The following is a 25,426-nucleotide window of genomic DNA, read 5'->3' on the forward strand; positions in this document are numbered from 1 at the left end:
TCGCGAGGATGTAGAGCAACTAGAACTTTTCATGCATTGCTGGCAGTTATAAAATCATATAGCCACTTTGGAAAACTGTTTGACAGTTTAAACATTGAACTTTCACCTACCCCTTAGCTCAGCAATTCCGCCCTTAGTTACTTACCCAAGAGAAATTAAAGGATATGTCCAGAAAAATCATTGTATAAAAATGTTTATAGCAACATTATTTTTAATATCCCCAAACTGGAAACAACTCACATGAGTAGGTAGGAGAATGGAATGTGGAATATTCATACAATGGAACACTACTCAGCAGTTAAAAGGAATGTGCTAATGCTATACACAATATGGAAAAATCTCACAGACATTAAGTGGAGTGAAAGAACCTGGACACAAGCATATATACTGTATAATTCCATTTATATGAAATTCTAGAACAGACCTAGGTGATAGAAATCCGATTACAGTTGCTTGTGGCAGGTATGAGGGAGTGGTGATTGCAGACTTCAACCTCTATACTGTAAACTGAACTTTATATAATTTATACCTCAATAAAGTTTATTTTAGAATAACCTGTTTTAATTTTCAGTATATATATGTAATCTGGGTTCAGTTCCAGACCATTCCAGGCCAATAAAGTGAATATCTCAATGAATCAAATCACATGAATTTTTTTGTTTCTGAGTGCATATAAAAGTTATGTTTACATTATACTGTAATCTGTTAAATGCTCAATAGCATTACATTGAAAAAAAAGTATATACCGTAATTAAAATGTGATACAGAGACGCAAAGTGAGCACATGCTGTTAGGTAAATGGCATCAATAGACTTCCTCAATGCAGGGTTGCCACAAACCTCAATTTGCAGAAAGAATATAGTTATCTGTGAAGTGTATAAAGCAAAGTACAATAAAATGAAGAATCCCTTTTTTTAATAGAATAGAATAAATAAAATAGATTTTATTTATTTGTTATACAAACAATAAAAATCCTGTTACAACTCCAATTGTAAAAAAATATTTTTTAAAGTAACATTTTGCATAACATTACCCATTTTAGACAGTACAATTATTAGACGGATATAGCGTTGCATTATTTCCAAGACGATGATAGTGTGAATAACACTATTCTCAGCTCTCATTTGTTCACATTAGGTGATCTTTACTCCAGTCAATCACTGGGTCTTCTGTCCACAGGCCTCCTGAAAAGCTGTCTGTTTAGATCTCAACCTGGGAATTGGGAATTCTCTCTGTAGTTAGCTTGGTTTGTACAGGATTTAGTTGAAATTTAGCATGGGGAATTATTTTAGAGCTTTTGAAATTCTTTTTCTGTGGCAGTTTAGTTTGCAATTTAATTGATTTTGTTGAAAGTAATATTTGAGGTCACAATTGAATTTAATCAGTTTTTTCCCTTTTTTCTAGCCCATTTTTCAGTGAAGAATTTTACTTTGAGATTCCAAGAACTTTCCAGTATTTGTCTTTCTATGTTTATGACAAGAACGTTTTACAAAGAGACCTTCGTATAGGTATGTATTATTCATAATTATTTTTAATCACAACATTGGTGTTTATATTCATTCTTTTTCTAAGTATGAAGTATAGACAACTACAGGGAAATACATGTTCACCATTTCTAACCCTTTCTCTAGACTTCATTTTCATTTGTCAATTTGATTTTTAATTTGTGTGCTCAGCTTGGGTGACACTTCCCCAGGGAAGTCTTTCTCTGATCCCCTAGTCACTGGGCCTTTTATTTTCGTAGATTTGGTGGTCCCCCTTCCATAGTACTCATTACACTTGTTCATCAGTTCATTGTTTAACATCTAGATTCTCTAGTTGAATATGCTCTTTTGGAGGGCAAGGACTGTTGCCTCACAGAATGCCTTACATTTAGTAAGTGTTCACTGAAGTATTTGTTGAATGAGTCAAACAGTGTTGTTTATACAAAGATCACACTATTGCTCCTCCAAGAGTATCTGTTTTTGAAGGTTTTCTAATAGAAATAATTTGCTTTAATCTAGTCAGACTCTTCTCCCTGGTTCTCTTGGTGGCCAAAAATGTATTTCTTAACTAATTGTCTGAGACTGGGGTATTTTCTGTGGGCAAGGACTAGAATTAAGCTCTCTGACTTACATGTGTTATATTCTTAGTCTTTGCCACCACTATTTGTATTTTAATAACAGCCAGAGGAAATGTAGTGTCTTGAAGTTCGTCATCTCCATCTTTCCTTTCTGACTTGAAATATGCTCAAGTCTCCTACAACTTAAGTCTTGTATGACTGTTCTTAGCTACCATCTAATGTATCTCTCCTTTTGCTGTTGAACTTTTTAATAAATGGTCTGTGCCCTTCTTCTGCTTACTACTTGTTTCTTTTTAAATCTCTGTGGTCTGGCTTCCATATTTTTCTGCTAAGTACTCTTTTTTGAAGTTTGCCGAAATCACTTGGAAGCAAATTACCTTTTAATAGAAATATTCCGTGTTATTAGTAAGCAGTAGTGACTCTGTACAGAGATAACTATGGTTAAGAGTTTGTTACACCTCTTTCTATTCTTTGTATTGTGCATTTATATTATCACCTTGTATTATTTACTGTTTTTTCCCTTTTTCACGTATTATCATCCAATGATCCTTTTCCCATGTGATCACATACTTTTTAAAAATTTTGTTATATAGTCTCTTTTCTATAAAAATACATTATTTTAACTACTCCCTTGTTGGTGAACATTTCTATTTCCAAATCTTTGCAATTCTGAATGACATTGCTGTGAATATCCTTTGTGTATCTGTTTTTCCTTAGATAAATTTCCAAAAGTGGAAATACCAGGTCAAATAGTTTTAAAATTTCCTCTATGTATTTTCACATTGGCCCCAGAAATATTGTACTAATTTTTATTTTCCCACTCATGACATGGGCATAACCATTTCATCTCACCTTTGGGCATCCTTGGATATTCTCTTTGAAAGAAAATTGTCAATTTGATAGGTGAAAAATAGGGTTTTATTATCCTAACTTGTTCTTCTTTAATTGTTGGTAAATTTGAGGAATTTTCATATGTCTATTGGCCATTTACATTTTTTTCTTCTGTGAATTAGTTGTACTTCTTTTGGGCTCATTTTTCTTTTGGTTGAAATTCTTTTATTTATTCTTGAGCCTTATTTGTTAAATATGTTAACTTTTGTCAGATACATATATAACAAATACTTTTTCTCTTTTTCTAAAAAGGCTTTTTCTTAGTTTTTGTTCTCATCTGCCTATGTGTTACATTTATAGTGATACAAGACAGTTTCATGGCATTGTATTTTGCTAGATGTAGCTGACTTTTCCTTCTTTACTTATATGCAGACTCTTCTATTTCTAGCAAACCCTTAATATAGATCACTCTTGAGGCCTCATCTTCGATTTAATTGAAAACCAACTTTCTGGGTGGCATACAGAGGATGGAACTATTAAGATGATTAATACTCAAGTTGTCCCAGGCTATCAGAGAGGCATTCATGTACCCTAATGCTAATATTTTATAATAGGGTCTGTGCTAGAGGTATGAACAAAGTACTATGGAAGCATAAAAGGGAGAACAGTTAATTTAGTTTGGTGGAAGATTAATGAAGACTTCCGGCATAGGAAAAGGAAGAAGAGTTTCAAGGTAATAAAGTTTGCAGAAGCAGAGGAGTAAAAGTGAATCTTATGCTTGTGGAATCTATTGGGACAAGTTGTGATGGCCCCTAAAAGCCAATTAAGGAGTTTGGACTTTTATTTTGTAGACAGTGGTTCTGAGCCTTTTAGGAATAAAGAACCTTTTGAAAGTTACATGTAATTACACACACACATACACACCATATACTTTTAACATGTAATCTATAGATACTGAGTTTGTAGTTTGAAAGTTACTGTTGCAGGCAATAGGAACTTGTAGATTTAGAATAGGGAGAGATTAGAGGCTGGGAGGCCAACTAAGAGGCTATTAATTGAGATGAATAGGGAAGTGGCAGTAGAAATGCAGATGCGGGAATGTATTTTAGAAGTAGCATCAAACAGGTCTTTAGGACCAAGCAGGTAAAACTGTGAGAAGGGGAACAGTTAAAAATGGTCCTGTTTCTATGGCTGTCATTAACTGAGGTAAGGAACTCCGAAGGAACATTCATTTTAAGTGAGGGATGCAAGGGAGAAGGGATGACTTTGGTTAAACTTGTAATACAAGGGTAGTGATGTTGGTTGACAGTTGAACATTTAGATCTCAAGCTTAGAGAAAAGACAAAGCTGGAGATGTAGATTTGAGAGTCATTAGCATTAAGTGATATTTGAAACCACTGCTGAGAAGAATGGAATTACCCTGGGAGCAAATAAGGAGGATTGCACAGAAAAGGCTTCAGTGTAGGAGATTGAGAAGGTGTATCAGGAAGGTAGGAAGAGAGATAGGAATGATTAATATCACAGAATGCAAGGAAATCTTATAGTGTGAAAAAACTAGAGAAGATAAGGACTGGGTGGAGGCCGGTGGTGATTATATTAGTGACCTGTGAGAGTATTTAATTTTGATCATGATGTCTTAAGAAAAAGTTTAGTAATTTTCTTTGTTCATATTATATTCATATTATAGTTTACATATAGTATTTCTTGAAAAGGCCTTTATAGCTGAGGTTTATAGTTATAAACCTTTGTGTTTTATTTTTGTTTTTAAAGGAAAAATCTATTTTATTTTAAGTAAAGTTACTTTAAATAAAAATCACATCTTTATGGAGCGATGTCAAAAAGCCATAACTGTTGATGGTGAGGACTTTAAAAAAAATAAGGTATTCTTATTAAGGAATAAAGTTTCTACATCTGGGGGAAATTTTTTCCTTTCACAAATGGAAATCATTAAAGTAAGCACAGTATATACCCTTTAATTTAAAGTTGTAAGGTTGAAAATGTTCTGGATATTTTCACTTATAAATTTTTAACATTTTATAGGCTAATACCATTTCTTTTATCATTAACTCATAAATTATTATTTAAAAATTTTGACCTATTGGAAATTGAGTTTCCCAGTTATAGATTAAAGACTGCCATAGCATTTTCTGAAAATGAAATTTGAGCTAGAGTTGAGAAAACCATCATCTTTGAAGCTTGAAGAGATCTGAAAAATACACCGGATGAATATAGCTTTAAGAGCCTTTTTTTAATTTTAATTTTTAATTATATAAGTAATATGAGTATGTTTTTTCTTGTAAAAATTTTTAAATTATGACATTATAGATACTGTTAAATTATTATTATTATTATTATTTTAAAGATTTATTTATTTATTTAATTTCCCCCCCTCCCCTGGTTGTCTGTTCTTGGTGTCTATTTGCTGCGTCTTGTTTCTTTGTCCGCTTCTGTTGTCGTCAGCGGCACAGGAAGTGTGGGCGGCGCCATTCCTGGGCAGGCTGCTCTTTCTTTTCACGCTGGGCGGCTTTCCTCATGGGCGCACTCCTTGCGCGTGGGGCTCCCCCACGCGGGGGACACCCTTGCGTGGCACGGCACTCCTTGCGCGCATCAGCGCTGCGCATGGCCAGCTCCACACGGGTCAAGGAGGCCCTGGGGTTTGAACCGCGGACCTCCCATGTGGTAGACGGACGCCCTAACCACTGGGCCAAAGTCCGTTTCCCTGTTAAATTATTTTTGACCAGGGCAATTACCCAGTTCCCTTCCCAGCGGTATTAACTATCTATCAATAAGGTACATAATTTTTCATGAGGCATCTTTATATGCTAGGAACAATTGGTGCAAAAATTGGATATATGGCTTAACTTTTAAAACTTGAGAACTAGGATCCGTGCTACAAGAAGATAGGAACTTGTAAAATTTGTGCTTTGAAAAGTGTCTTATTGTGTGATATATTGTCCTAATGTATAGGGTCCTCTCTTAAAAAGAGAGAAAAAGATTTTATGTAAGTATAGTATCAGTTTCCAATATGGATTCTTATAATATTGAAATTAAAAACATGCTAATGTGTATTTTCCAGTTGTCTTAGTTTACAGGAAGCTGGGTCTCAACTAAACTATGTGTGTTTTAGTAGATTTTGGCAACTTTTTTTTCCTTTCCCCTTGGTTCAGAATGATATAGAGATGAGCATCTCACTAGAATGTAGGAAACCTGAATTCTTATCATGATTTTGTCACTGACTACAGCTGTATAATTTGTATACCAAGTCTTCCTGGTATTATGTTGCTTAGCCAGGAATTTGATACAATCCATAACTAAAATATATTGAGAGACTTTTGTGATTTAGCTCTTAACCTAAACTTTTTCAGCATTGTAAAGAATATTTGTGTATCCTAGTCAGTGCTTGAGTTCTGTACTTGATTTTTAATCTGTATGTTCTGTATCATATGAGTTTGTTTCTCCACTATTTTTATCTTAAATTTAGCCAAAAATAAATATATTATTTCCTTAGTGCCATCTCCTACATGATTTGAATCAATTATAAATGCTGTATATTCACATGAAGATTTTGGTCTTCACATTAAATTTCATTTAATATATTTAAAAGAAAGTTGGAAAGATCATCCTTTTTGTGAGGGCCAGATTATTAATATTAAAATTTTACATCTTTTAAACTTCATGTGTTAATAGATACAGTTGATGAATTTTCAGTAGTTCTTTGGATTAAATATATAGTTTTTACTCTATAATAAAAATATAGCTGTGTATTTTAATATTTTCCTTAAAATTATACATAAAGGTAATCTTCATGTTTTGAGTTCCAAGTCATGAGTGGGAAGATAAAGTTATAAAAAATTTGATATGGTTAGATTAAAAAAAAAGTTTTATTGAGATAATTCACATTATTGAGATAATTCACATTATTTAAAAATGTACACTACAGTAGTTTGGGGGTATATTCACAGAGTTATGTGACCATTACCACTATCTATCCAAAGTAAAATTTTAAATATAATTTTCCTGTTTTTGTTTTCCTGTCATGTATTTCCTTCCCAATTGATACACAAAATTTGATGTATCTTAAGTGAAAATTTTCTTTACAGTTTTCTGAAAATTTTCACGTTAAACTCAGACCAAGCTATGTCATAACTAAAGGATATGAAGTATAATTAGGGTATTTAAAGCAAAAACTCTTTATTTGATGAAATGAGAGGCATTGACCTGTATTTGACTTTAGAATATATATTTTGTTAAAGCTTTATGTAAAACTTCAGAATGAGTTGTCAGTTGGAATACAAACTATATCTACTTCTTAAGGCTGAGGAAGGAAATGCTTTGTAAATATTACGATAAGAATATTTTTGTTTCTTCCTCTCACTCTGCTTTGTTCTTCGTATTTTATCTTTCTGAGAGGTAGAAACTCTTTAGGGAATTGCTTTGAGCTTTATAGGTATTGAAGCAACATAGACAATCAGTGTGTGTATTGGTTTGAAATAAGTAAAATTGTAATAAAATTAATCTTCCACAATTAAATACATTTTCAGATTTTTATGATGGATGATAATTGTTTTTACTTTTCTCTTAATTGGAACTTAAAAACACTTGTTAAATGGAGAAATATGTGCTTAAAATTTATCAGAACATATTGTTTGTTAAAGATTTGTGTTAAAGAGGGAAGCGGACTTGGCCCAATGGATAGGGCATCCACCTACCACATGGGAGGTCTGCGGTTCAAACCCCCGGCCTCCTTGACCTGTGTGGAGCTGGCCATGTACAGTGCTGATGCGTGCAAGGAGTGCTGTGCCACACGGGTGTCCCCCACCTAGAGGTGCCCTACGTGTAGGGGAACCCCATGCGCAAGGAGTGTGCCCCGTAAGGAGAGCCGCCCAGCGTGAAAGTAAGTGCAGCCTGCCCAAGAATGGCCCCGCACACATGGAGAGCTGACACAACAAGATGACGCAACAAAACGAAACATAGATTCCTGGTGCCAACAGGGGTAGAAGGATAGAAGGATAGAAGTGGTCATGGAAGAACACGCAGCAAATGGACATAGAGAGCAGACAACTGGGTGGGGGGGTAGGGGGAAGGGGAGAGAAATAAATAAAAAATAAATCTTTAAAAAAAATTGTGTTAAAGAATTGGGACTTTTTGTTTGCATTATCATTGTGCATTGCTTTTTACACTGACTGTACATGAGTGAAAACATGAATCTGAAAAAGTACTTAAAAATTCTATTGCATATAAATACAACTAGGTTTTTGTCTAATCCCCTGATTCAAAATGACCCAGGGAAAGGTCTTCCAAGGGCAAGAGTAAATGGGCTATTTGGATTCTTTAGAATATAGAAAATGCTACATAAAAGAGGATTTAAAAAATATCAATAGGTACAAATTATTTTAAAATATTTTCTACAGTGTATTCTATTTTATAGTGCTAAAGAGTCTTAGGATTAAACAAAATATGCTTTATGCGTTTTCATATTGTTTTACTTATTTTCTACAGGAAAAGTAGCCATCAAAAAAGAAGACTTGTGTAACCATAGTGGTAGAGAAAGTTGGTTTTCACTACAGCCTGTTGACTCCAATTCAGAGGTTCAGGTAAATATTATGACTTATATAATGCAAGAAGTTGTTATACACGAAAATGAGTGACAAAAAGGGCTAATGCTATTTTTGTGTAGATGGCGATTATACCTTATTCTAAATTCTGGCACCAAATCTAATTGGGAGGAAATGGCTTTGCCATATGAGTCAAGATAATTCATGTTTGTGTGTGTGTGACTTTTGGGAAGGTTGTGTTAGGGGGACATTTTTTCTCTTGTTCTGTTTGAATCACAGGAGAAAATTGTTACTTCTTTCTTTTTGGAGGGGAAACTATTTGAAGGGAAAAGATATGTTTTATTAACTCTGATTTTGAGAATTCCTAGAAGTCTGTGGTTTCATCCATTCTGATCAGGGTGCTGTTTTTCCTCTCTAATGAACTATACTTGGGAAACTATTACTCATTCAAACCATGCTTGAGCCCACCGTTGCTGAGCCTTCATTCCCACATCCACCCCTTCCTGTTAGTCACATCTCTTTTTATTTGAAAGCATGTAATTACTCTTTTTAAGGCTGTTCTTTCCTCTTTACCAAAGTTAAGTGTGCAGATTGTATATATGTGAGTAAGTAAGTATGTTTATGTAGCTGAACTTTATGTTTTTTTTTTTTTAAGATTTATTTATTTCTCCCCCCGCCCCTTTCCCCATTGTCTGCTCTCTGTGTCCATTCGCTGTGTGTTCTTCTTTGTCTGCCCATACTCTCATCAGGTGGCTCTGGATACTGATCCTGGGGCCTTCTGGAGTGGGAGAGAGGCGATCACTCTCTTGCGCCACCTCAACTCCCCTGTTCTGCTATGTCTTCTTATTTTCTCTCCTCTGTGTCTCTTATTGCGTCGTCTTGCTGTGACAGCTCTCCACGTTGGCTGGCACTCCTGCGTGGGGCAGCATTCCTGCATGGGACGGCACTCCACGTGAGCCAGCTCGCCTCATGGGCCAGCTTGCCCTCACTAGGAGGCCCTGGGCATTGAACCCTAGACCTCCTGTATGGTAGATGGGAGCCCAACTGGTTGAGCCACATCCATTTCCCAGTTTATTTCCGAAGAGTCTGAGCTGCTCTATTTTAGAAATTGTCATTTCCGTCTAAAGGGAATCTTTTTCTTGTAAGCCTATTTATTTATAAAGTATGGTAAGCATTGTGAAACCATGTCCTATGGGCATAACTGCAGTCAGGATTCTTCTCCACTAAAAGAAGTTATAATTTGCAACTGTGACTCAAACAGAAATTTAAGGCAAGAAAAAAGTGCTGCACACAGATCCACAGATAATTTATTAAATTCTCAAAAATATAAAATATTTGTGTATTGAAAATCCCTTTTTCTTAAATGTGAATTATAACTGAAACTTTTCCTGTTTAATCCATTCTATCCCCTTTTAAGGCGTTTTTTCTTTCCATTTGACTATAACAGTTATTCAGATCCCAATTACACAGTACTATAAATGATCCATATGTGAGGCAGTGCGATAAAGTAGAAAGAGTTTTAAATTAGAAGTCAGAATATTTATGTCCTAATTTTTTTATGTGGTTATTTTCATGGCATTGAATGTCATTTCCATTAAATAGGAGTAAACGTTGCCATTTTTGTCTCACATGTTTTGAGAATTATGGGAAATGTCTTTAAGAGTACTTTGAAAGCTGTTACTTGATATATCAATGTAAAATATCATCAGTTTACCACCAGTCAGTTTACACCAGGCCATTTCCCTAGTGAACCTTTATAAGAGGGCAGATACGAAAATTTTAATCATTTTAACGAAAGAAATGATAAGAAAAGACTTTGAAAACTTGGTCTAAAACCAATTTGAGGATTATTATAACATTTAGTTTACTAAATCCATTCTTCTTATGGCCAGTATAAATTTACAAAGGATTTGAAGGTTCCAGATCTCAAAAAGTAGAAATCTATGTAGAACACTCTTTATACTTTTTGGAGGTGGTATAAGAGATTAGTACTTGGTCACAGGGTTGTAGTTGATGGTATATATAACTCATCTCTGAAATATGAAAATTCTGGAAGCAGCATTTATTTGCCCGTTATAATACTAATATTATTTTTAACTTGCTATGAATTATTTTCTTGACAATGGTTTATTAACCGTTATATCTCTTTTATCTTAAACAATACTTAATTAGTAACATCTATCCATGATTTAAAGTAAATTTTGGTTTGGGAGGAAGAATGCTTAAGGGAGTAGGAGGGATACCATAACACTTTTCAGGTTAAAATGTCACCATTGAGAATGTTTTGCCTGGCCCCAAAAGTGACCTAGAAAATGAACTTGGAGTCTAGAAAAGGTAGAAAAGCAGCCCATGCTACCCCATGCTTCATACAAACCCTATTTTGTTAATACATTTGTTCAACTGCATAAATTTTATAAAATTTTACAAAAATATCCTGGAAAATAAGAGCAGTTTGTGGAGCTATAGGAGAAAACTATGAGACAGATTGAGTTCAGCAGGAAGATTAAACTTAGTAATTATAATAGTATGTACCAAGCACAGCACTAAGTGCTTAATGTATATTCTTTCATTTAATCTTCAGAAAGTATTAGGATGTAGGTAGTATTGCTTCCATTTAACAAATAAGGAAAATGACATTCATAAAGTTTGAATAACTTGTCCAAAGTCACAAAACTATTAAGTAGTGGAGCCATGATTACAACTGAGATCTACCTGATTCTAAACCTGCTAACTACAGTGCTTTACCACCTTTCATTATTCTATACTGTCATTCAAAGAGGCTTTAGCAGAGATTAGGAAGAATACCCAGGGAACATCTGAGTATGAGGAACAGAAGCCTACTCATATTGGTTCACAGAAAAAGAGAGGGGACATTAGAAAATTCCCAGGGAATATTCCTTCTTGGAATATGATTATAGGAACTCTCCTGTGACTAATGTGATCTAGAAAAATTCTCAGTCATTTGTGGAGGAGCTCCATCTTAAGTGGAGGTTAGGTTCTTAAGCCAACAAGCCAGGTGAAGTTTACATCAAGTCAGAATTATTTTTGAAGACTTAATTTCTTGTAAAATACACTAAAGTATTAATCTGTTTATTTTTTGGTTGACTGCTACGTAAAGTAGTTGGCTTGCATTTGGGGTCATGATGAATGGAAAATACATGCTTTCTTTAAACTGTAGACCCCTACTCAGTAGTACAACAGTAAATGCTCACATTGCAAGAGGCACGTGAAAAATGAGACCCACTGATTCATTTCTCCCTACTCCTATGCTCACTGTGCTTATTGAATGTAATTTCTCATTATTTAAATAGTTTTTTCTTGCCCTTTCATTTTGTAAAGTGAATAATATTTTCTCTATGTCTCGCTCTCATCAAGTGTATATGATTACACTCATTTACTTCAAATGATAAGATTCTGTTGTATTCTTTTTGCATGTCTGATGAGACCACTTGTCTCTCCCTTCTGCTTCTCTGTGAAACCACTCTAATCTCTTGTCTTTCTCTGGATAGATGCTTTTTTGTCGGCAGCTAAAAAAAATGCCACACCAGCCTTTCAGTCTACATGGCCATGCAGCCCCTTCTGACTCTAATAACTAATTCAGTTCTACCTCACAGTTTAGGAAAGAATTTGGCCAAAGGAGGGTCAGGTGTCCACCTCAGTCTAATTTGATATGTTTGGAGAATAAAGTCATTGTAGGGCAGTCCATTTGCAGGCTTTGGTTATGCATGTTCCATAAGAAAGTGGTTTGGGTGGGGAAGTGATTGGCACCTCTGTTTCGGGGGCAGGGTGGGGGGTGTTTGATTTCCCAAGTCTGCCACTAACTGGCATTTCAACCCAAAATGGTTGCTAACCTGTTGTTGCCTGAGGATCTTTATCTGTGAAGCAGAGACCAGTGCAGGATTCCCTTCAGTTCTGAAGTTGTGTCATTTTAGGAAGCAGAATAGGGAAATAGCATATGCAGAAATGTAATTTAGCCCTCAAATGAAGAAATCCCCAGTAATAGTAAGATAGGTTTTTTACAAAATAGTCAAAAATTGCTAAGAACTATAACCTCTTCCCTTGAATTGTCTCCTGGATACCTTATTATTGAAGTTGATAATGTTAACAATTATTTTCAGTTTCTTTTAAAAAGCTCAAGGTATTGTAGTATTTCATGAGTGCATTTTTCAACTTTTTTTCTTTTTACTTGTTGGTATCTTTTCACTCTTTGGGTTAAAACATTTTCTTCTCAACCCATTTTGATTTTCCTTCTGACCCCACAGTGGGTCAGGAGAGCACAAATAGATCTCACTAATTTTTTTTTTTTTTTGTGGCATTTGTGTTACTTAATCTAGTGGATGCTTTTCAGACCTCTTCTTACTTGACCTTTTAGTAGCTTGTGATGCTCTTAACCAGTCCTTCTATTTTAAGCATTTTCTTCCTTAGTTTCTGGTTCTGGAACTGGCTGTCATCTTGCTTCACTTGGTATTTCTCCATAAGCTGTGCCACTGTAGATGAAATTAATATAATGGATTGTGCTGGGTCCTCTCTTGAAAAATCTTCTTTTTGCCTTTGTGATCTGCATCCATTTTATTATCTGTTTGGTCCTAGAACTCCCAAGAAACTTTAAGCCTCTATTTTTTCTTTCTTCGGAACTATGATAAAGAGCATGACTCTGACAATTTTCTGAGTTATAAGAGAAAAAGGTTGAGTACAAAATGAGTTTTAGTAGTGGTCCATGAAGCTGATGAAACCAAATCTCCTATATGGAGAAGTTGGTGCTCTCGTTAACCAAGGGTTTGTACAAGTAGGAAATCCAGATACACTGTCAATCATGTGCTTTTGAAACTCTAAGTTCTTACCAACAAGCTTACCTTCAATTTCTGGATAATGCCATAAGTTATTGATTGATTTATAATATTTTTGCGTAATATGTCCTCTCCCTTACCTGTTCAAATATGCATTAAAAATAAATGTAATGATTATAGCTAATAATATATACATCAGGGTTTTTCTTTAAGTGCCTAATTAAGACATAATAAATGTAAAGGCATACGCCATTATAGCAGGTTGATTACCAAAAAAATTATTTGTGAAGTTAAAATAACAAAGAAATGAGCTTTTCTAGATCATATTAAATACTTCTTTAAGAAGCAAAACAAATATATTCATTAATAATTGGCATTAAGAGATGTTAAATGAAATTTTGTTTTTCATCTGAGACAATTTTGTCCAAAATGATTTATATAGTGTAATTACTATATATTAAAAAGTCTGTCAGAAATCCAGAAGTTGGGATTTTTCCCTGTCATATGAAGAAAAATTTTCACCACTTGAAACATCTTTTATATGGAAATGATTGTTGAACTTTAGTGGTTTTTTTTTTTTTAATTAGATTTGAGATGTTTTTAAGTGTATGTATTGTGTTTTGCCCAAATATTTGTCTGAGTTTCACATCTATATCCAGAAATTCATATGGTATCTGCTATATGGTACCAAGAATATACATAACATTGAAATAATCACAGATATAGTAAAAGTAATTGAATTAAAGTTGGTATATAAAATATTAAACCTTAAGACAGTACCAGAGTAATGTAAGTTCCCAAATATGCTGCTTAATGCAAATTAATGTGCTATAATTGTATAGTTAACCTAACATCATTTCTATGAAATCCATGTAGAATAATTTCTGCCAATAGTGTGGCTTATTTTTCCTTAAAGAAATGGGGGTACAGTACTGGATATTTTCTGACATATATGAAAGGTATGTTATTTGTTATTGAACCTCTTTAGAAGATTGAATAATAATGCAGCTGTGGACCAGTTCACATTGCAAATTTATCATCCAACACAGCTTCTTGTTAGAGTTTTATTGTTACTTCTTTGTAAGTAATGTCTCTGCTTTTTCTAGTTGCTTTTAGAATTTCCTCTTCATTTTCTGTTTTCAGCAGTTTTATTTTGATATGCGTAGTTGTGGTTTTCTTTGTATTTATCCTATTTGGGTGATTCTAGAGCAGGGACTCTTAACCAGGGGAATATGAAAATATTTCAGGGGGTCCATGAGCTTGAATTGAAAAAAATCAACTTATTATCTTTATTCTCTCTGACCTCTAATTGAAATCTAACATTTCCTTCACTTATGAATGTATGCAATAAATAAATTACATTAGTAGTCATTTCACCTGGCTGGCAAAGGGGTCTATGGAACATAAAAGGTTAAGAATCTCTGTTATAGAGTTTCTTGAATCTGTGGTTTGATGTCATTCATCAGTTTTAGAAAATTCTAGGGCATTATCTCTTAATCGGTTTTTTCCCCTGTCCTATTCTTTCTCCTGTCTCCTGGGATTCCAGTTACATGAATAATAGACTGTATCACCATGTCTCATATGTCTCTTATGCTCTTTCTTTCTCTCTGCTTCATTGTGAATATTTTCTACTACCCCATCCCATTTTACCAGTCTTTTTTCAGCTGTACCTAATCTGCTGTTTAAGCACATCTATTATTGTAAGTTATTCATTTTGGTTATTTTATTACCTAGCTCTAAATTTTCCATTTGATTCATTGTGTAGTTTCCAGTTCTCTGTTGGATTTGCCATTTGTTCTTTATTTCAAAAATTATTTTTAAACAGCCTTTTTAACCTCTGCAAGTTAACACCAATATGTGGATCTTCTATAAATTTACTGATATTGTTATTGTTTTTGTTTTCTGTGATTTGGTTTTGTCTTCTGGCATTCTTAGTAATTTTTTTAATTGAATTCTGGGCATTGTGTGTGAAATAATTTGAAGATAATTTGAGATTCCAGTGGTGTATATTTTTTCCTCCAGAGATTTACTTCTGTTTCTGGCAGGCAGAGGTAGATCACTTTAATTCTGTTAGGGATGTGGCTGATTCTGTGCTAGATTTCTATCTTTGTAAAGACTGATTTGCTTCCAGTTTACCCTTGTTCCTTGAATGTAGTCCTTCAGGGGGTCCATCTGAAAGCCTGGATGTTTACCATCTCTCTACCTTGATGAGCCCTAGAATCTGATTTTTGTCTTCCCAGTACCATGAGATTGTGGAAAGCTTCTCTTAGCTTCTCAGGCCACTGCTTAGGCTAAGGAGTCCCTTTAGCTCTAATAGGTATAAAAACTATTGCTCATATTTCTTTACTAAAACACAATACATATCAGCAGAAACTTCAAAAATCTAGATGAGCAAAAAGAAAAGAAAATCTTCTGAAATCCCATTAACCAAAGGTAAATTCTATCAATGTTTTGGTGGGTGGCCTTCTTGTATTTCTTTTATTTCCTTCCCTCCCTCATATAGTGTATATTTTATTAATTAACATTCTAGTGTACACCCTATTTTGTAACTTGTTTCTTTTATTAAATATCATGTACATATTTCCACATTAAAGTATACAATGAAGTAGTGTTTTACTGTTTAGAAATTATAATTTCCTTAATTTAACTCTGCCTTTAATTTTAGTATTACACCCTAATTGTATGTGTCTTGTGTCAACCTGTTCTGTCCCCATTCTTTTCTTGACCAGATTAATGTACAATTATGTTTACTGTTGACTAATACCAAAGGGATGTTCTGTTTAACAGTCAGTGGGAGTAATGAACATATTAGGTAGGCTTTGACTCAGTGATAATGATTCTTGGCAGAATACCATTAAATGTTTTTCCTAACCTTGACTAGGATATAGTACTATATTTTTAGCTATGAATAAGATATTTTTTTCCTTACTTGATTTTAATGGTTTTTGAAATAGAGTAGATCCTAGACATTTCCTGAGGGACAATTGGAGAATACCTTTAGTTATCCTATCTTCCATAAAATGCATACATGTTAAAACAGTAAAACTGCCTTGGGATGCAAAACTGGTGCATTTAGCTAGACTCATTCACTAAAGTGACACACACATGTTGGCATGACAGGAAACATGAAGCACAATTCTAGTTGAATAAAATTACAGATTGCTACATATCATGAACCTTCAAGGTTACTCATAAATAGTAGGGATTGTGACTATTAAATAAAGGATCAATTAAATGCCTGTAGTTTAATGATTTTGTAATATATAATGGTTTTATAGATATTTGTGTCTAGACTTTCAGTGGAAGATTTGCTTAATTTAGTTTCAACTCTATCTTACTGCTAATTGTATGACCACTGATGCCTTTTGTGCTTTAGAGCTTAGCTTTCTCATGTGTTGAGATACATCACTATTTATTGTTCATCACTTACTATCCATCTAACCCTGAGCTGTATAGCTAGTGGACTTCAGATTAACTCTTAAATAACAAATCCTCATAAAATAGTGAGACTGACTCAGACTAGGTTTCTGTAAAAAAAAAAGGAGTTGTTCCAAAAACGACAATAATTAGATAATGAACTTTCCTACCCTGATGAAATCATTTATGTCATCAGTTTCTAGATGTCACACCCCTAAAATCTCCACTTGACACTGGAGATTTGTCTTGTCAGCTGGGTGGAGGTAATATAGCACTGATTCTTAACCAGTTTAGAATTGTTCATCACGGGGTAGAAATATCAGGCTCTGAATTGTATTGTTCCTAAGCCTTTGTTTCTTGAGGAGTTGATAATTTGAATTCTTTAAAATTTGTACTACTGAAGTTTAAAAAATCCATTTAGTAGTTGCTCTTTTAGAAAGTGCTCCTTTATTTCCAATATCCCATTTTTTCCTTAATGCTCTTGACCATGTGTTATATATTTTTTATTATCTCCCCAGTTAGATTGTAAGCTTCTTATTAGCAGTGACTGTGCGTTATACAGCTTTGTATTCATACTCCCATTATATCTCCTAACACATCGTAGGTATTCCTAACTCTTTATTGTTTGATAAAAATAAGTTACTGACAAATTAAGTCTTATTGACTTTTACTTAGTTTTATTTTTATTGTATTAGAATTGTGTGGTTTTTCTGTATTTTAATGATACTGCTTCTGTCCTTATTGCTGGCTTATCTTTGCTGGAAAAAACTCTATATAATTTTATTTCATATTTTCCTAAAATAAAAGTGCTGTCCTTCTTTTTAATCCATGATAACTTAAATATATAAGTATTTGTTGAACTGTGCTTAAAATTTTTAGATTTAATACCATGTTTAGTAGGAGCATTTGACTACTTATCTGTCAGCATTTTGATCTGTGTTGTTGGTTATTAGTCATTTAAAAAGCATTTCATGTGGGCTAAGTCATGTGCAAGGGGTCAGTGGATAACTAAATATTATGGTACCATTTGAAAAAGTACATACCTCTGATATTTTCTCAGTTAAATAGACTACTCAGTTTATAATTTTTTGTCATTATAGGGTAAAGTTCACCTTGAATTAAAACTGAATGAACTGATAACAGACAATGGAACTGTGTGCCAGCAGCTTGTTGTACAGTAAGCATATTTCTTTTACAAGAATCAACTAGAAATAAATCCTCCATTTTGTGTTCTTTGAATCTTAAGCCAACTCCTTAATTGAAATATTTCAGAAACTGTTATTTTTTTTCCTTCAGAAATTAAACTCTGCTATGCCATTCCTCTACTAAGTTGATTCCCCATTTATTTCTCAGATCTAGTTTACTCAGGTTATGGTGAGTCATTAATTCATTCAACTAATATTTATTGAATATGAGTTCAATGACAGATAAAGGCACTAGGATATTCTTGGATCACAGATAAGGGTGCCAAACTGCCTAGCAAGGAATATTAGGAAAGGCTTCCTAAAGGAAATACTCTAGAAACTGTTATACCACAGAATAGAGCATTAGGGGTCTTGGGATTAGTCTTAAATGCTCACTCTGAGATTACCAGTATTGATTCCTTCCTGTCTTGAATTCCTATTTAGTTTTTCCAACCTTGGGTCATTTTTTATCACCCAGATTCTAATTTTCTAACTGTTCTAACCCAATTCTCTGCCTCTTCCCTTCCAACTTATACCCTTCCTCTGTATTTTCAACAAATTATGGTTATTCTTAACTTCTTAATGTTTTCTCTAATTTTGCCTTACCTGGTATATGAATATCCCCTCGGGTACTGCTTCCTTTATAGCCTTCGAAAGCAGGACTGTTTTTCTACCATACGCACATGCCCTAGGACCAGGGAATAGGGTAGATATTTTCCTTATTTCCCCATTGCTTCTCTAGACCATAATTTATTCTCCTAATTGTGAAAACCCAAGTTCTTTCAGGCAGTATAACTCTTATCACTTATCTCCTCCTTTCCCTTCATTCATTGAAAACTAACTATTGAATCAAATCTTTTTTTCTCCACCCTTACTCCCATCGTCACTCTAATTCTACATGGAAGGATGATGCAATCAATACCATGGTCTCTAAGTTCTTGACTACCCTAACTTTCCCTACATTTTCTTTTTACCTGAATCTCATGGCATGAGAACTTGAGGTATGAGAAACTTTACTGTTTAAAAAATATGATTTAAAAATCATATGAACTTATAACATACCTGGGAAGGAAGATGACCAGAAAATACAAGGAACCTCAATTTAGAGCTATTGACTTTGATCATAAACTACAGACCTTTCTCTCTCTGAGAAATATAGACCCAATTAATGGATAATTTGCTTGGATAACTACAATCTGACTTTTGCAGTTATCTGAGTCACTAAAGTTATCCCAAAGGGAGAGAAGGAAATCGATTGAAAACCTGGCTATCTGTGACATACTCTTCCCTCCTGAAGGATGGACCGTGGCTTCCAGACTTCAAATAGACTCAAAGCTCTGTAGCCAGGAAGGAGTGCCTTTCTGTAAGCACAGGTTTTCATATAGTTTTTGAGTTTTTTGCTCTGTTGCCTGAATTTTCATGCTTTAAAAAAGGATAGTCATCCCATTTAGAATTGCATTTAGAATATTGAAGTAATGTATTTTATTTAAGAAATGTATTATTCATTTTCCTTTTTAACATTTTTGGTTTAAAAAAAAACACTGTTAAAGAAAATTACTCATTAAATGTTAGAAAGCTTCAAGAAACCGATTAACATTGATATAATTAAAACAGAAATATCAGTTACATTTAAAAAAAATCATATACTCTGAAGACTTCACTCTTTTCTTCTAGCTCAGTTGTACTCTTATAACATTTTTTATTTTGCAGTAATTTTAAGTTCACAGAAAACATGCAAGAATAACAGAGAACTCTCATGTACTGTTTACACAAATTCCCCAATTTTTAACATATTGGCATTTACTTCATGTCTTTTTATCTGTCTAGCTATAATATTATGTGTATATAGTTATTTTTTTCTGAGTCATTGGAGAGAAAGTTGCATACATCATGACTTTTTAGCTTTTTAGTACTTGTTTTTCCTAAGACTAAGAATATTCTCTTAACCCCAGTGCATTTATTCAACCCAGGAAACTTAACATTGTTACAATACTTGATCTAAACTACAGTTATCAGGGAAGGAGGCTATGGATTGGGCAGAGAGCCTAACGGTATCAAATACTAAGTATTTGATTTGCCATCGTTCTGTTAGACACTCAAAGTTTGAATGAAACAACAGATGACCTTACTGAATCTTCCTTAATGGTAAAAGAAGAATGAGACATTAAAATGTGCGATGCAGGTGGTGATTGGTAGTGTTTCAAACAAAGAGTACTAGTGTTCATATGGAAGTAGGAAAAAATGATAAACAAGACCTATGGTCCCTGTGCTTATAGAGCATAATATGCTAATGATAGACAATTATTAAAGCAAACATTATTTTAAAATATCTTCCCAGTTTTGGTAAAATATATGAAGGAAATAAGCAGGAAGGGGTGGAGGAAGGTTATTTTTAGATTACTTGATCAGGAAAGGTGAAGAGGTGACATTTGAGCTGAGACTCAGAAGCCAAGCAAATTGCGTGGAGTTAGATTGGGAGAGAGCATTCCAAGTAGTGGGAACAGCCAGAGCACAGGTTCTAAGAGAGGAAAAAGCTGGTAGTGTTACAGCAACTGGAAGAAGGCCAGTGTAACTGGCCTATGGTGGAGGGAAACATTAGAGAGATAAGGAGCCAACTTATAACAAGACCTATTTTAAGAATAACACAGCCTTATTTAAAAAGAGTCTTTTATTTCCTTCCTTTTAGTTTCCTAGCTGCTAAAAGCAGTAACCACACAGTGTGTTGACTTAGTAAATGAGAACTTATTGAATCACAGTTTTGAGGCTCGCAGGAGTTTAAAATTGAGGGTTCATCAGGGTGATGCTTTCTCCCCAAAGACTATTACTTTCTGAGGCTGGCTGCTGGCAGTCCTTGGTCCTTGGCTTTTCTGTCGCATGGCAGTGCACATGGAGGTGTTTTCTCCTTTCTCTTCTGGGTTCCATTGACTTCCAGCTTCTGGCGCTGCTCCCTGTGGCTACTTTTCCGTGTCCATTTTGTTTGCTTTTATGGACTTCATCCATATTGGATTAAGGCCCATTCTCATTTCCATTTGGGCATACCTTAACTAGTAACATCTTTAAAGGTCCAGTTTGCAAATGGATTCACACAGGACCAGGGGAGCCTTTTGTGGGGGACATTATTCAATCTCCAACTTCTCTTTGTCAGTTAGATTATTGTGAACCTAATCAGGGTCTTAGTTCATTGTATTTGTAAAGAAGGTATTAAGAGGCTTATATTAGCCAAGATGGTAGTGCAGGATGCGCTCCTACAGACACTTTGAACAACTAGCACAAACTGGCAGAGCACTCGTCTCAGAACTCTGGGAAAGAGTTTAAGGATAGTAGTAACTGAGAAAGGACTGAATCTAGAAAAGTCAGCTTTGACAAACAGTAGGAGACACTTGTGGTACCCATGCTGACCCCTTTTTCATCCCCGACATGATGTGGATCCAGCCTGTGCTCCCATGTGGGTCCCTGGCCCTGTTCCAGAGGGAGCAGAGTAACCCCTGTGAGTATGCGGCAGTGCTTGTATGTCGGTGGCAGCCTATTGGGTGGTAGCCTGAAAAACTAAACCAGGAAATTTGTCTCTGACTCACCTCTCAGAACTTGCCTTGCAGGCAGAAGCAGCTTGCATAAAAAAATGATTATGTTGAAGCAGCCTAGGCAAGGATTACCTGCTTTAAGTCATAAAATAAAGCCCCCAAGAAGGGGAAAAAAATCTATTTCATAGGGAGTAGAGGGGATGTTTGAATTCCTGTAAACGGGAATTCCTAAGGCCACAAGCAAGCACAAACCCAGGACAAATTGCAGACTCAGAAAAGACAAAGAGGATCCTGCACTTCACATTCACCTAGGGCTGATCTTGATAAGAGGTCTAAATTCTAAAGGAGAGTGCCAACCAATGCACAGCCAGTTGGCAAAGACTCTGAAGGGTATTTTATGTGTTGGATTATTTGTTTTTGTTAGTTCCTGGCACTCAAAGAAATCTCTATCATATCACCTGCTAGATACAAACCTAAGAAACAGTCAACATAGGAACTAAATCTAACAGATAACCCTTAAAAATATTAAAACGTACAGTGTGCAGCAAAAGACTACAAGACAAACAAAGGAAAAGTAAATTGTAGGCCATCCAAAGGAACAAGATAAAAAACCAGAAACTATCAACAAAGAAGATCAGTCTCTGGGTATACTGGACAAAGACTTTTAAAAAAATGATCTGCAGGAAGTGAATGTGGCTCAAGCAATTGAGCGCCCACTTCCCTCATGGGAGGTCTTGGGTTTGGTTCCCAGTGCCTCCTGAAAAAAACAAGCAACAAGCAAAACAAATGAAAAAAACAAAACAAAACAAAACCGTTGAGGGAAGCTGATGTGGCTCAGTAGTTGAGCGCCGACTTCACACATACGTACCTAATATATATATATATGTCAACAAGATAAAATACAGAGAAAGAAATAAAAGATAACAGGAAAACAATGAAGAATATGAGATTCTCTATAAAGAAATGTAAATTATAAAAAAATGAACCAGGGAAACGGACTTTGGCCCAGTGGTTAGGGCGTCCGTCTACCATATGGGAGGTCCGCGGTTCAAGCCCCGGGCGTCCTTGACCCGTGTGGAGCTGGCCCATGCGCAGTGCTGATGCGCGCAAGGAGTGCCGTACCACGCAAAGGTGTCCCCCGCGTGGGGGAGCCCCACGCGCAAGGAGTGCGCCCGTGAGGAAAGCCGCCCAGCGTGAAAAGAAAGAGCAGCCTGCCCAGGAATGGCGCCGCCCACACTTCCCGTGCCGCTGACGACAACAGAAGCGGACAAAGAAACAAGACGCAGCAAATAGACACCAAGAACAGACAACCAGGGGAGGGGGGGAAATTAAATAAATAAATCTTTAAAAAAAAAAAATGAACCAAATAGAAATACTGAGTTTAAGGTCGCAATAACACACAAATGAAAAATTCCTTAGAGTATTTGAACAGCAGAATAGAGCTTTGAGAAGAAAGAATAAGTTAACACAAAGACAGGTCAGTTGAAATGATTTGAGTTAAGAAGTAGGAAAAAAAAAAAAGAATGAAAAAAGTGAATAGACCCTAAGAGACTTGTGGAAAACCATCAAGTATACTACTTGTAGGAGTCTCAGAAGGACTCTTCAAAGAAATAATAGCAGAAGACTTCCCAAATTTAACAAAAGAAATGAATATGCACATTCAAGAAGCCCATTGAAACCTAAACAGGATATACTAAAAAAAAAAAAAAACCACAGAAAACATGCAGACACACGTAATTGTCAAACTGTCACATGCCAAGGACAAGGAGAGGGTTCTGAAAGCTGTAAGAAAAAAGCAGCATGTTGTATACAAGGGAATCCCAGTAAGATTAAATGCTGATTTCTCATCAGAAATTAGAGAAGAAGAAAGTGGGACAAACTACTTAAAGTATTGAGAGAGAACAAATGGCAACCAAAAATTTTATAGCTGGCAAGACTCTCTCAAAAATGAAGGAGAAATTAAGACATTCCCAGATAAAAGCCGAGGAAATTTGTCACCACTAGAACTGCTCAACAAGCAATGAAAAGACACTAGACAGTGGATTGAAGTGACATAATGAAGACCTCAGGTAAAGGCAACCTTATGGATAGTTAGTTATACTATTGCACTATACTACCGTATTGTATGTTTTAGTATACAACTCCACTTTTTATTTCTTACAAGTTCTAAAATGCAGATACATACAAAGTAATTATAAACAATTATAAATCTATGTGTGTCTAATGGCAGAGGCCCACAGTATGTAGAATAAATATTGACAAATTAGAAGGGAGAAATATATGTTTCTCTTTTAATAGTAGGAGATTTCAATGTGCCACTTGCAATATGGATAAAACATCTAGACAGAACACCAAAAAGGAAATAGAAAGTGTAAACTATACTATAAGCAACCAGACCTAATAGACATATAAGAGCACTTCACCCAACAGCAGCAGAATATATTCTTCTCTAGTGCAGATGGGTCATTCTCCAGGATAGATCATGTGTTTGGTCACAAAACATATTGAAATCATGCAGGTATCTTCTTTCATCATAATGGAATGAAGCTAGAAGTCACTAATAGAGGGAGAAATGGAAAAGTCAAAAGTATGTGGAAATTAACCAATTGTTCTTAACTAATGGGTTCAGAGAAGAAATCAAAAGGAAAACTAGAAATATCTTGAGGCAGATGAAAATGAAAACAAAATATAGTAATACTTAAGGAATGCAGCAAAGGCAGTGCTACGAGAATGATTTATAGCTCTAAATGCTTACTATAAAAGAGAAGAAGGATCTCAAATCAGGGATCTAACTTCACTGGAGAATCTAGACAAAGAAGAGCAATGAAAATGCAAAGAGAGCAGAGATAAATGAAATAGAGAATTAAAAAACAATAGAGATACTCAGTGAAACCAGAAGTTGATTCTTTGTAAAGCGCAATAAAATTGACAAACCTTTAGCTAGACTGAAAAAAAGAGAGGGTGCAAATAACTGAAGTCAGAGGTGAAAGGGGGGTATTGCTCCCTTTACCACAGAAATAAAGATTATAAAAGTATACTATGAAAAACTATACACCAACAATTTAGATAACCTACTTGAATTGTACAAATTCTATCCTAGAAAGAACAAACTTACTGGATCAAGAAAAAAATTGAAGCTCTCAATAGACAAAATAACAAGGGAAGAGATGGAATCAGTAATTAAAAACTTCCCAACAACACCCAGGACCCATATAGTTTTCCCTAGTAAATTTTACCAAACATTCCAAGAAGATTTAACACCAATCCTGTTCAGACTCTTCCAAAAAATTGAACTAGAACTTTTCCCAACTTACTCTGTGAGGCCAAAATCATCTTAAAACCAGAAACAGGTAAGATATTACAAGAAAAGGTATAGATCCTTATAAATGTAGATGCAAAATCCTCAACAAAATACTGGCAAACCAAATCCAATAGCACATTAAAAAAAGTATACACTATGATGAAATGGGATTTATCCCAGGTATGCAAGGGTAAGTCACAATAAGAAAATCAATATGTTATTTACCACATTAACAGAATGAAGGAAAAAACTGACATGATCATCTTTTTTTTTTTTTTTTTTTTTTTGAGGTACCTAAGGCCAGGAATGAACTCAGGACCTTGTATGTGGGGAGCCAGAGCTTTACCACTGGGCCACAATGGCTTCCTTGAGTTGTTTTTTCCTTTTTATTTGTTTTGTTTGTTCTCCATTTTGTTTTGTTTTCAGGAGGCATTGGGAACTGAACCTGGGACCTCTCATGTGGAGGGAGGTGCTCAGCTGCCAGCTGCTTGATTCTGTCAGCCAAAGGGGTGCTGGTGCAAAATACTGCAAATCTGTTGGCTTTTATAAAGGATTTTTATTTGGAGTAGAAGCTTACAGTTATCAGGCCATAAAGCATAAGTTACTCACCAAAGTCTCTTGCCATGTGTTGGAGCAAGATGGCTGCCAGCGTCTGCCAAGGGTTCAGGCTTCCTGGGGCTTGTTTCTCTCAATGCTCAGCTGCTCTGCTTTCTACAAGGTCAGTTGTAGACTTTCAGGCAAACAGCTTGTCTCTTTTCCTGGGTACTG

General features: G+C 35.1%; 1 protein-coding gene across 3 annotated transcripts in view; it reads left to right on the plus strand.

Moving 5' to 3' along the window:
* Positions 1 to 25,426, plus strand: part of RASA2 (RAS p21 protein activator 2) — a 136,630-nt gene that overhangs the window by 31,857 nt on the left and 79,347 nt on the right. For all 3 annotated transcript variants that reach the window (XM_058295088.2, XM_058295089.1, XM_058295090.2), the window contains exons 3-5: positions 1,405 to 1,508; positions 8,393 to 8,487; positions 17,753 to 17,829. In XM_058295088.2, the coding sequence (XP_058151071.1) occupies positions 1,405 to 1,508; positions 8,393 to 8,487; positions 17,753 to 17,829 (276 nt within the window). The remainder of the gene's footprint in view (positions 1 to 1,404; positions 1,509 to 8,392; positions 8,488 to 17,752; positions 17,830 to 25,426) is intronic.

The sequence above is a fragment of the Dasypus novemcinctus genome, chromosome 4 (assembly GCF_030445035.2).
Source record: "Dasypus novemcinctus isolate mDasNov1 chromosome 4, mDasNov1.1.hap2, whole genome shotgun sequence".
In the NCBI taxonomy this organism is placed as follows: Eukaryota; Metazoa; Chordata; class Mammalia; order Cingulata; family Dasypodidae; genus Dasypus; species Dasypus novemcinctus.